Source organism: Tamandua tetradactyla, chromosome 17, assembly GCF_023851605.1.
Source record: "Tamandua tetradactyla isolate mTamTet1 chromosome 17, mTamTet1.pri, whole genome shotgun sequence".
Lineage (NCBI taxonomy): Eukaryota > Metazoa > Chordata > Mammalia > Pilosa > Myrmecophagidae > Tamandua > Tamandua tetradactyla.
Window position 1 is genome coordinate 61832308 of NC_135343.1, and position 13003 is coordinate 61845310.

The 13003-nt window shown below is 41.9% G+C and overlaps 2 protein-coding genes across 4 annotated transcripts in view; one reads left to right on the top strand and one right to left on the bottom strand.

Annotated features, from left to right (window-relative positions):
- LOC143661327 (uncharacterized) overlaps nucleotides 1-13003 on the top strand; it is a 128461-nt gene that overhangs the window by 47192 nt on the left and 68266 nt on the right. The gene's annotated exons all lie outside the window — the stretch shown is intronic.
- The window catches only part of THNSL2 (threonine synthase like 2), a 101182-nt gene that overhangs the window by 7562 nt on the left and 80617 nt on the right, over nucleotides 1-13003 (bottom strand). For all 3 annotated transcript variants that reach the window (XM_077134875.1, XM_077134877.1, XM_077134876.1), the window contains one exon: nucleotides 3305-3535. In XM_077134875.1, the coding sequence (XP_076990990.1) occupies nucleotides 3305-3535 (231 nt within the window). The remainder of the gene's footprint in view (nucleotides 1-3304; nucleotides 3536-13003) is intronic.

The following is a 13003-nucleotide window of genomic DNA, read 5'->3' on the forward strand; positions in this document are numbered from 1 at the left end:
CAGGAAGAAGGAAAATTTCATAGGTTGGAAACTCTGATCCACATAAAGAATGAAGAGTGTTTGAGAAGGCATAAATGGAGAAGAAAGAAAACTGTTTTTGTTCTTTGGTTGTTCTGGAATCAAATTTTAGCTGAGACAGTATGAAATTAATGGGCTATGGCAAATCCGTGTCAATCATACAGAAATGGTCTTTATGAGGTGGGATAACATCTCCCTCTGGTGGGAGAGCCTGTGTTAGTCAATTAAATATGCAATTAGTACCCATTCATTTCTGCTAAAGAGACAAGAGTTATAGTAGGGAGAATTTCTTACCAAAGGTAGATATGTCAAAATCAGGAAACAGTGCAAATTTAAATTGAAAAAAACAAAATGGAGGGCACTTAAATGCCTAATATTATCCTAGGTACACAGATGCATAAGTCACAGTCTCTGAACTTAAGGAACTTAGAACCCATCGGGGAAGACAAAACGTAAATGTATAATCCTATTATAATATTGCAACTGCGGAGACAGTACGCTGGTGTTGCAACATGAACAAGAAAATAATGATGTAGAAGGAACTGACACAGCGAGCCTTATATCTATGAAGACAGGCACTGGTGAGTTGGATGTGGCTCTTGTTTAGCTCTGCAGACATTTCTGTGCCAGTCTCTGCTCTTACTATTCCTCACCTTTCATACCTTTTATACCACGCCATTGAAATCTACCTTTGCCTAGCACCTTTCTCCAAGGAGACCCTGGTTCTTGATGGTTTGACTTGTCAAACACTTGATGCTCTACTATGTGCCAAGCCCAGTACAGGAGATCCAGGAACCCACAGCACATTACTGCTTTCTCAAAGGAGGGAGAGGGAGATGCACCAGCTATACCAGTCAGAGTACCAGAAGATTCCCATGCTATCTCATCTAATAGATGGAAGGACAGCAACCCATAGGTAAAGAATGTTATTATCCTTTTACAGAAGGGGACACTGAGCTCAGGGGACAGTCACACAGCTTATAAGTGGCAGAGTGGATACTGGAACCCATTGGGAACGGCAGGCACTCATAACTCACCATTAACACCCAGGATTACCTGCCATCAAACACTGTGGGCACAGTACTCAGATTGCTTGGAGGGTTCAAAGAATATTTCCCAGAGTGACTCCTCTGTGAGGAGCAAGGTGGGGTTGGGGGTGGGGACACTCCAAGACAGACAAGAATGGAGGTCTAAAAACCCACGGCTACACTAAGGTCCTGAAAATGATGCTTTGACCCCTCTCCACCAGAAATCTGGGCAGGAAAAATGTAACTTTATTAGCTATCTTTTATCCATTAAATCACTTGGTGGAGTTGTTTAAAATGTAGATGAGTGGTTGGCTTGGGCTGGAGGAGGCGGGAGTGAGGGGTGACTGCCAGCAGGCGTGAGATTTCTTGTAGATGTGATGAGAATGTTCTCACACTGACTGTGGCAATGGTGGCACAACTGTGAATATACTCAAAACCATGAAATTGTGCACTTTAAATGGGCGAACTGTACAGTGTGAGTTATAGCTTAATAAAACTATTAGAGAGAGAGTAGGAGGAGAAAAGGAAGGAGGAGGAGGAGGAATGGGGGAGGAGGGAGAGGAGGAGGAGGAGAGAGGGAAGACAGTGTCATTGTCTATGGCTATTCTCTGAACTGCCCCCTGCCTGGTGCTGGCACGTGTTTCCCATCTTAAAATACCCCATTTGCAGCAGGGGAAAAGAGGCTCCAGGAGTGTGAAGTGACTCGTGAAAAACCTGCTGGTGGCAGAGAAAGTATTTGAACTACATCCTCTAAGTCCAGAACACATGCCCCGCCTTGGTCCCCAAGAACCCCAGGCTTCTGACGGCATCTCTTAGAGAGGCACATGGGAGGTCAGAGCAGTATGGGGCCACCCTGATACTAGCTCTCGTGACTTGGAACAAGCAATTCCTCACCCTGGGATTGATGGAGCCCTGCATGTAAGGTTGCCAAGGAGGGTCCTGGAGAGGGGCTAAGAGACTTTAGGGGTCATCAGCCACCCCAAAATCACTATGAATTTTGCCAAGCATGTTCAGCATTCTTATGTCACTGGATCTTCTTGAAAGTGCCACGATGTCCCCACAGGACAAGGAAACACAGAGACCTATCTCCTGGTGGAGTGGGTTGAGGTGCTGCCCATGCCAATGCTGAGCATGAGTTTATATTGTGCCAGGCACTGTGATGGGCCTGGGCCACAGAAGGCGGGAGCAGCAGCAGGCTCTGGAAGGCAACCAAGTGGGGATGGGGGGCAGCCAAGCACAGAGAGCTTGGCTGAGCGGTTCTTGTTTCACCTCCTGTGCCTCTTTACCCCAGGCCTCAGCTGCTGGAATTTGGGAAGCTTCACAAGCCCTGTGACTTCTCACCATCCTGCATAGTGCCAGGGATAGACACATCTGCAGGAGCCACTGTCCCATCTCTGCCTCCCACCAGTGAGTCGAATAACCTCTCTGTGCCTCAGTTTCCTCATTACAAAATGGAAATAAAAGGACAGCCCTACTCAGAGGTCCACATGAGGATCTGACGAGTGAGTACACAGCAAGCACTTTGAACAGTGCCTGACACACAGTGATCGGTTAGCAAATGTCAATTATTATTATAGAAATGATTTCAGCACTGTGCCGCCTTTAGCACTGTACCCTTAGAAAGTTCTTATACACATGAAAAGTCTTATTTGCTCCTCCCAGCAGCCCTGGGAGATGGGAGAGGCAATCTAGGCTTCTTTTTGTGGATGAGGAACTCCCGAGGGGCCACCCCACAGCTGCCCAGCTAAGGAATGGTAGGGCAAGGCCAGCACCCTCAGTCCAGCACTCTTTCCACCCTGGTGGACAGGGAGTGTGTCACAGGTGGAAACAGATTGTGCCAGTCAAGCCACTGGCCTGCCCGACAGTCAGCTGCCCGAGGCTGAGTCAGACCACAGACGGCCTCAAATTCAAACGTCACTTGGCGGGGACACCAGAAGAGGGTCCCGCCACCTGGGCACGGCGGCTGGGCCTCGACCTCGTCTCTCTGTCCTCTGCGGAACGGACACTCCTGCCACAGATAAGGACAGGTGAGGCCACCGGACATGCTGAGGTCAGCCACTCCTTCTCCACCTGCAGCAAGAACCTGGGCTGTGCCCCCAGGAAGTCAGGGGGAAGGTTCCCAGGAGCTTATTCTGTGCAGTTCCCCACCCCTTGAGAACCAGGGCACTGCCTTTTTGCTCCTCACAGTTTCAGCAAAGGGCAGCTGGAAGGACGAGGCCACAGGTGCTTTCCTGAAAGCCCATTCCCAGTCTCCTTACCTGCCAGGTTCCCAGCAGCCCCCGTTGGCACGGTCACCTCCACAGAGGGTAGGGGCGTCGTGTCCAGGGATGGCGCACATCGGAAGTAAGCAAAGAAGTGGTGGGCGATTTGCACGAGGACCCGGGACCAGTTGATTGAATTAAGGCTCATCAGATTGTGCTTCTGGACGAAAGCCACGTCGGCAAACACGGCCCTGATGGGTTCATCAAGCTCATCACTATTCCCCTCCACTGCCAGAAGAGAGAGGAGAAGCAGCTACTGGGGCTGCAAGTACCCCAGGCAGCCAGCACCCCCTCAGAGAGGCCCTCCCTGGCTGAGCCCACCCTGCCAGGACCCACAACCCCATTGCTTTCCAGCTCCTCAAGGGTAGAAGCTATGCCTCCCATTCCTGGGCCCTGGATAGTGACTGAGCTTCGAGAGAACTGAAAATGTGCTGGGAACATTTTCAGTGTTCCACCAGCATATAAAATGAAGTTTAAAATGTCTACCACCGTCTGGAAATATTGGAGAAAGAACTCCTTGTATTCCCTCCCCTGTGCCCCACTCATCTGTGAAGGAGGAGGTATGGTTTATGTGATTGTGAGCCTGGGAGAGGCAGAACCTTCCTTTCACTGCCCTCTTTCAGGGGCTATGGTGGAAATAGTCACTATCCCATGTGGACTACCCTTCTCCCCTCATTTAGGCCGCAGGGTGGGTAAGCTCGCCTGGGCAGGATTCCTCCCTGAAGTCAGGTGAGCATTCAATTTAATCTATGGGCAAGTTAGTAAGAAACCCATTAGGCAGTGGTCTAAGTGGCATACACCCCAACCCAGCTCAACCAGCAATCAACCCACCCTGACCATGTATCTGATCCCAACTCCACTTCTCCATTGGATCCAAACTTGGAGGAGAAGAGGGTGAGATATTAGTTTCAAGGTGTACAATCAGTGCCTTTCAGTATAATCACAGAGCCGTGCAGTCATCATCATACTCAATTTTACAACATTTACCCACCCTGGTTACAACGTTTACAACATTAGCAGCCACCTCTCAACCCCTCTATCCTTCCCCAGAAACCTACCTGACCACTCATCTAATTCTGTCTCTATTTGCTTATATTTAAAGAATTTTAAATTCTTTTTGCTTTAAATGTAAGATTTGCTTATATTTAAAGAATATAAAGTCCTACTGTTGACTATAGTCCATAATTTGCATCAGGTGTATTTCCCCCATATACCGCCCTATTGTTAATACCTTGTAATAGTGCCGTACATTTGTTCTAGTTTAGGAAGAACATTCTTATGTTTGTGCTTCACCATAGACATCACCCACCACAGGACTCACTGTGTCATAGTCACATGCTTTATCCTCTAGCTTTCTTCCTACTAACATATATGACCTGAAACTACCTCTCTCATCCAATTTCATTCTCATAATTCAGCACTGTGAATTATACTCACAGCGATGTGCTATCATCAACTCCATACCTTTCCAAACATTAATCATCAACCTAAACAGATATTCTGTAAAAATCAAACATCAGTTCCCCATTCGCTACCTCCATTCTATCTCCTGGTAACCTATATTCTGTATTCTAACATTATGAGTTTCTTACTATACTAAGTTCACATTAGTGAGATCATAAAATATTTGTCCTTTTGTGTCTAGCTTATTTTATTCAATATAATGTTCTCCAGGTTCATCCAGGCTGTCGAATGCATCAGGACTTTATTCCTTCTTACGGTTGAATAATATGCCATCCTATATATATCCATTTATCAATTGATGGACACCTGGGTTGTTTCCATGTTTTGGTTACTGTGTATAATACTACTGTGAACATCAGTGTGCAAATGCTTGTTGGTGTCCCTGTTTTCAGATCTTCTGGGTATATACCTGGTAGCAGGATTGCCAGTTCTATACTTAGCTTCCTGAGGAACCATCAAACTGAGGAACCAACAGCAGTGGCACAATTTTATGTTCCCACCAGCAGTGATTGTTCCTCTTTCTCTACCTCCTCTCCAACACTAAGGGCTTTCTATTTTTTTTTTTTTTTTTTTTTTCATTTTCACCTGTTTGCCTGCAGATTTAGGGGAAGCTGCCATGGGTGGGTGGGTGAGCGTTAGAGGGATTCAGATATTGAGGTCTACCTGTGTCTTCCTTTTTATTCCCAATAAATATTTGTTCAAAAGACACACGTTAATTATTCCCAATGGCATCTTAACAACATTAAACCTTCCTATCGATAAGCATGGAATGTCTTTCCATCTGCCAAGATCTTCTTTGATTTCTTTAAGCAACGTTGTGTAATTTTCGGCGGATAGATACTTTACATCCTGGTTCAGCTTATTCCTAGATACTTTATCATTTTATTGGCTATTTTGGATGGAATTTTTTCCTGAAATGTCTCCTCAGTGAGGTCATCACTTCTATATAGAGACAGTACTGATTCTTATATGCTAATTTTGTATCCTGTCACTTAGCTGAACTTGTTAATTAATTCAAATAATTTTGTCATAGATATCTCAGGATTTTCTAAGTAAAGGATCGTTATCTGCAAAGAACAAAACTTATACTTTTTCCTTTCCTATCTGGATGCCTTTTATCCCCTTATCCTGCCTAACTGCTCTAGCCCAAACTTCTAGTACAATGTTGAATAATAGTGGTGACAATGGGCTTCCTTGTCTCATCCACGATCCTAGGGGGAATGTATTCAGTCTCCCACTGTTGAGAAAGATGCTGACCGTGGTTTTTCTATATGTACCTTTTATGACGTTAAGGAAGTCTCCTTCGATTACTACCTTTTGAAGTGTTTGTATCAAAAAAGGCTGCTGAATTTTTTCCAATGCTTTTTCAGCATCAATCAATAAGATCATAAGCTTTTTCCCTTTTGATTTGTTAATGTGCTGTATTACATTAACTGATTTTCTTATGTTGAACCACATTCCTGGTATAAACCCCAATTGGCTGTGGTGTATAATTCTTCTGATACATTGTTGGTTTCAATTTGCTAGTATTTTGTTAAGAATTTTTGCATCTATGTTCATTAGGGATTTTGGTCTGTAATTTTCTTTTCTTATAGCGTCTTTATTCAGTTTTGGTATTAGAGTGATATTAGCTTCATTAAAATGAGTTAGGTATTGTTTCTATTTTCTTAATGTTTTTTTAACTTTTTAAATTGTATAGTATAACATACATACTAAGCAAAGAAATAAAAATGCAATAGTTTTCAAAGCACTCTTTAAAAAATGGTTACAGAATAGATCCCAGAGTTTGTCATAGGCTACCAAATGATCCCCTCATGTTTTTCCTTCTAGCTGGTCCACAATACAGGAGGCTAGAGGGCTTACATACTTTTTTATCATCACAATCGACTTTTTTTTTCCTTCTTTTTTTGTGAACAATAAATATATACAAAAAAGCTATAAATTTCAAAGTACAGTACCACAATTAGTGTAGAACATATTTCAGGCTTTGATGAGGGTTACAGTTTCACAATTTTAGGTTTTTACCTCCAGCTGTGCTAAAATACTGGAGACTAGAAGAGATATCAATTTAACATTCAGCGTTCAAATTCATTTGTTAAGTCCTATCTTCTATGTATAATTCCACCATCACCTTTGAGCTTTTCATACCTCTCTTTGCGGTTCTTTGGGCTATGGCGATTCTAAATTTTTGATCCTGGAAGGGTCTGTCACTAATATGGAGTAGGGAGATGGAACTATCTGATGTTCTGGAGGGACTGTGCTAGGTTTCAGGACTTATCTGGACCAGGGACCCAACTGAAGGTTGTAGGTTTCTATCAAGTTACTCTAGTGCCTGGAATTCTTGTGAAATCTTATATATTACCCTAGGTGTACTTTAGGATTGGCTGGAATGGTCCCGGTTGGGGGTTGGCAGGTTATGATAAGTAGCAAGGTCTACCCGAAGCTTGCATAAGAGCAACCTCCAGAGTAGTCTCTCAACTACATCTGACTCTCTCTCTCTGTCACTGATACTTTATTAATTACATTTCTTTTCCCCCATTTGGTCAGGATGGAATTGTTGATCACAAGGTGCCCAGTGTGGATTCATCCCTGGAAGTCTGCTCCCACATCGCCAGGGAGACTTTCACCCTGGATGTTATGTCCCATGTAGGGGGGAGGGCAGTGATTTCACTTGCAGAGTTGGGTGTAGAGGCCATATCTGAGCAACAACAGAGATCCTCCAGAAGCAACTCTTAGGTATGCCTATAGGTAGTCTAAGCTTTTCTGCTACCTACATAAACTTCACAAGAGTAAGCCTCATGATCGAGGGCATGGCCTATTGATGTGGGTATCCCTAAAAAGTTTGGCATGGTATCAGGGGATTCCCTGATTGTAAGGTTTAATAGTTCCATAGTCTTTCTCCCCTCCCTCAGGGGACTTTGCCAATAGTTTTTGATTATCTGCTTAATATAGTCTAGGATGTTTCCAGGCATTACAATAATCTATACAGGATTAAAAGACCTCTTTCTTACTCTGTGCTTCCTGTGTTTCAGTTGTTCAAATGAGCTGTATAGATAGCTTGAATTAGATTATGCACTACAGAAAATTTCAATTCCAGCTCAAATAAACCTTTCTTCCATTGGTCTCAAAGAGTATGTGTGGTTCTTAAATATAGATACTGTCTTCCTTACCCCTGTGTTCTGAACTACTTGAACCCCAACCTGTTCAGCTTCGTTCCTATCTCTAAATATCAGGTTATATATATAAATGAAATAGCCCCTCAAAATCCAGAAATAATAATCATCACTGTGGACTTAATGTGCTGCCCTTAAAGCTTACAATCTAGGCCACTGATTTCTTATAAGCATTTTCTAAAGGTGACCATACCACTGTTGTTTTTTTGTTTCTGGCTTATTTTGTCTCACCAAATGTTTCACATGTTCATTCACATTGTTGCCTGCCTCATGACATTGTTCCTTTTTGTAGCAGCACTTTCATTCATAAGTATACACCATCGTTTGCCAATCTACTTCTTCGTTAGTGCATCCTTCAGCCACCTGCATTCACTGGGCATCATGCAGAGGGCCCAAAATCCACAGTCCATCAACATTCTCAAATTGAGATAATTTCATTGTTCCCAAGAGTCAGAAAACCAATAAACACACCCTCACCAAATAGGAAATCTAAACCTCCTCTTAACTCTTGTCCCTCACCCCATTATTTACCTCTGCTGTTGCCATGGTAGTGCTGGTGGTTTCCTTTTGAACATAGTTCATAGCATGCAATAGCAGTTTTCCCCCATACCTTGGTCTTAAACACTCTTTATACAAGAATCATATCTTTGAAGTTATTCTTACAAGAACTCATTCATATTTCTAGTGTGATTTAGTGGGACATGTAGGTCTAAACAACTCCTTTCAATCTTGCTCATCTTAAATATGGTAATATTACTTCTGGACCCACTAGAGAATCACCTTCGCTTCTACCTATTTCCTTACACTGGAGTTCAACCTCATTAGCTAACAGTTCACCCCTCTCTAGCTTCTGTGTATCTCTAAATCCCCTATATTCTGCATTATAAGCCTCTGATTTTACCTTTATACTGGTCATAAAAGTGGAATCATACAGTATCTATCCTTTTGTGTCTGGTTAAATTTCGCTCAGCATTATGTCTTCGAGGCTCATCATCTTGTCATGTGCTTCAGGACATCATTTTGTCTTACTGCTGCATAATATTCCATTGCACATACGTATCACATTTTGTTGATCCATGCGTCTGTTGATGGGCATTTGGTTTGTTTCCATCTTTTGGTGATTGTAAATAATGCTGCTATGAACATCAGTGTGCAAATGTCTCTTTGTGTCATTGCTTTCAGTTCTTCTGGGTATATACCAAGTAGTGCTATTGCTGGGTGTTCTAATTTACTAGCTGCTGGCATACAACACAATAAAGATGGATTGGCTTTTAATAAAAGGGGATTTATTCCATTAGTTCTTCAGAGGAAAGGCAGTTCTTCAGAGGAAAGGCAGCCAACTTTCAACTGAGGTTCTTTCTTATGTGGGAAGTCACAGGGTGGTCTCTGCTGGCCTTCTCTCCAGGCCTCTGGGTTCCAACAACTTTCCCCAGGGTGATTTCTTTCTGCATCTCCAAAGGCCTTGGCTGAGCTGCGAGTGCTGAGATGAGGTATGCTGAGCTGCTTGGGCTGTGCTACATTGTGCTCTCTCATTTAAGCACCAGCCAATTAAGTCAAACATCATTCATTGCAGCAGGCACGCCTCCTAGCCAACTGCACATGGAATCAGCAACAGATGAGGTTCACATACCATTGGCTCATGGCCTCAGCAACAGAACTAGGTGCCTTCACCTGGCCAAGTTGACAACTGAATCTAACTACCAAACTGGGTTGTAGGGCAACTCGATATTTAGTTTCCTAAGGAACTGCCAAACAGTCTTCCATAGTGGCTGCACCATTATACATTCCCACCAGCAGTGCATAAGTGTCCCAGTTTCTCCACATCCTCTCCAATATTTATAGTTTCCTGTTCGTTTAATAGGAGCCATTCTTATAGGTGTGAGGTGGTATCTCATTGTAGTCTTGATCTCCATTTCACTTAAAGCCAGTGAAAATGAGCATCTTTTCATGTGCTTTTGAGCCATCTGTATTTGCTCTTCAGAAAAATGCCTATTCATATCTTTAGCCCATTTTATAATTGGATTGTATGTTCTTTTGTTGAGTTGTATGATTTCTTTGTACACACAGGAAATCAAACCTTTCTCTGATAAGTGATTTCCAAATATTTTTTCCCATTGAATTGGCTGCCTCTTAACCTCTTTGACAAAGTCTTTTAAGGTGCAGAAGCATTTGATTTTGAGTTCCCATTGATCTTTTCTTCTTTTGTTGCTCGTACTTTGGGTGTAAAGTTTAGGAAGCTACCTCCTATTACTAGGTCTTGAAGATGTTTCCCTACATTTTCTTCTAGAAACTTTATGGTGCTAGTTCTCATATTTAGGTGTTTGAGCCACTTTGAGTTAATTTTTGCGTAGGGTGTAAGATAGGGGTCCTCTTTCATTGTTTTGACTATTGACATCCAGGTCTTCCATGCCCAATAATTGAAAAGACTATTTTGTTCCAGTTCAGAGGATCTGGGGGCCTTGTCAAAAATCAGTTGACCATAGATTTGGTGGGATATTTCTGCACTCTCAATTCGATTCCATTGGTCAATGCTTCTGCCTTTGTGCCAGTACCATGCTGTTTTGACCGCTGTAGCTTCATGATAGGTTTTTTTTTTTTTTTTTTTTTTTGTATGGGCAGGTACCTAGAAACGAACCTGGGTCTCTGGCATGGCAGGCAAGAACTGTGCCTGCTGAGCTACCATGGCCCGCCCCTATAATAGGTTTTAAAGTCAGGTAGTGTTAGTCTTCCCACTTCATTCTTCATTTTTAGGAACCTTTTAGCTATTCGGAGTCTCTTTCCCTTCCAGATGAATTTGGTTGTTAGCTTTTCCAAATCTTCAAAGTAGGTTCTTGGAATTTTGATTGGTACTGTGTTGAATCTGTAGATCAGTTTGGGGAGAACTGACATCTTAACTATATTTAGGCTTCCTATCTGTTCTAGTTTGCTAGCTGTCAGAATGCAATATACCAGAAATGGAATGGCTTTTAAAAAGGGGGAATTTAATGAGTTGCTAGTTTACAGATCTAAGGCCGAGAAAATGTCCCAATTAGAAATGTCCAATCAAAGGCATCCAGGGAAAGATACCTTGGTTCAAGAAGGCCGATTAAGTTCAGGGTTTCTCTCTCAAATGAGAAGGCACATGGCGAACACAGTCAGGACTTCTTTCTCTCGGCTGGAAGGGCACATGGCAAATACAGCGTCATCTGCTAGTTTACTCTCCTGGCTTCTGGTATCATGAAGCTCCCCGGGAGGCATTTTCCTTCTTCATCTCCAATGGACTCTCCACTTTGTGGTGCTGCAGCATTCTCTGCTCTCTCTGAGTCTCTCCGAATCTCCAAAATGTTTCCTCTTTTATTCTTCTTCAGAAACTAATCAAGACCCACTCAGATGGGTGGAGACATGTCATCCCCTAATCCAGTTTAACAACCATTCTTAACTAAATCACATCAACCAGGGAGATGATCTCATTACAGTTTCAAACATACAGTATTGAATAGAAATTATTCTACCTTTATGAAATGGGATTTATATTAAAATATGGCTTTTCTTAGGGGGCATAATTCCTTTCAAACCAGCACACTATCCATGAGTAGGGAACGTCTTTCCACCTCTTTAGATCTCCTTTGATTTCTTTTAGCAATGTTATGTAGTTTTCTGTGTACAAAGTTAACTAGGGAATTTTACATCCCTAGTTCATTCCTAAGTATTTGATTCTTTTAATTGCTATTTTGCGTGGAATTTTTTCTTTAACTCACTCCTCAGCTAGGTGATTGCTTCCGTATAGAAACGTTACTGATTTTTGCACATTAATTTTATATCCCGCCACCTTGCTGAATCTATTAGCTCACGTAGCTTTGCTGTAGATTTCTCAGGATCTTCCCAGTATAGAATCATATCATCTGCAAATAATGAGAGTTTTACTTCTTCCTTTCCAATTTGGATGCCTTTTATTTCTTTGTCCTGCTTGATTGCTCTAACTAGAACTTCTAGCACAATGTTTAATAGTAGTGATCACAGTGGGCATTCTTGTCTTGTACCAGATCTTAGGGGGAAGGCTTTCAGTCTCTCTCCATTGAGTACGATGCTGCCTATGGGTTTTTCATATATTCCCTTTATCATATTGAGGAAGTTACCTTTGATTTCTATCTTTTAGAGTGTTTTTATCAGAAAAGGATGCTGAGTTTTGTCAAATGCTTTCTCAGCATCAATGAGATGATCATGTGATTTTTCCCTTTTGATTTGTTAATGTGCTGTATTATATTGATTTTCTTGTGTTGAATGATCCTTGCATTCTGGTATAAACCCCACTGGTTGTGGTGTATAATTCTTTTAATTATACTGTTGGATTCAATTTGCTAATATTCTATTGAGAATTTGTGCATCTATGTTCATTAGGGAGATTGGCCTGCAGTTTTCCTTTCTTATGGTATCTTTACTTGGTTTTGGTATTAAAATGATATTAGCTTCATAAAATGAGTTAGGTAGAGTCCTTTTGCCTCTTTTTTGGGAAAAGTTTGAGCAGAATTGGTGTTAGTTCTTTATGGAATGTTTGATAAAATCCTCCTGTGAAGCCATCTGGTCTTGGGCTTTTCTTTGTAGGAAGATTTTGATGACTGATCTTCTATTTCTTCCTGAGTCAGTGTAATCTGTTTGTGTATCTCCAGGAACTCCTCCATTTCATCTAAGTTGTCTAGTTTGTTGGTGTATAATTGTGCATAATATCCTCTTATGATTTCTTTCATTTCTTCAGGGTGTGTGGTAACACACCTCTTCTCATTTCTGATTTTGTTTATTTGCATCATCTCTCTTTTCTTTGTCAGTCTTGCTAGTGGCCCATCAATTTTATTGATTTTCTCAAAGAACCGACTTTTAGTTTTATTGATTCTTTTGTTCTTTGCTTTCCTCAATTATCTCTGCTTTAATCTTTGTTATTTCTCTTCTCCTATTTGCTTTGGGGTTAGTTTGCTGTTCTTTCTTAAGTTCCTCCAGGTTTGCTGTTAAGTCCTTGATTTTTGTTCTTTCTTGTGTTTTAATGTAGGCATTTAAGGCAATGAATTTTCCTCTCAGCACAGCCTTT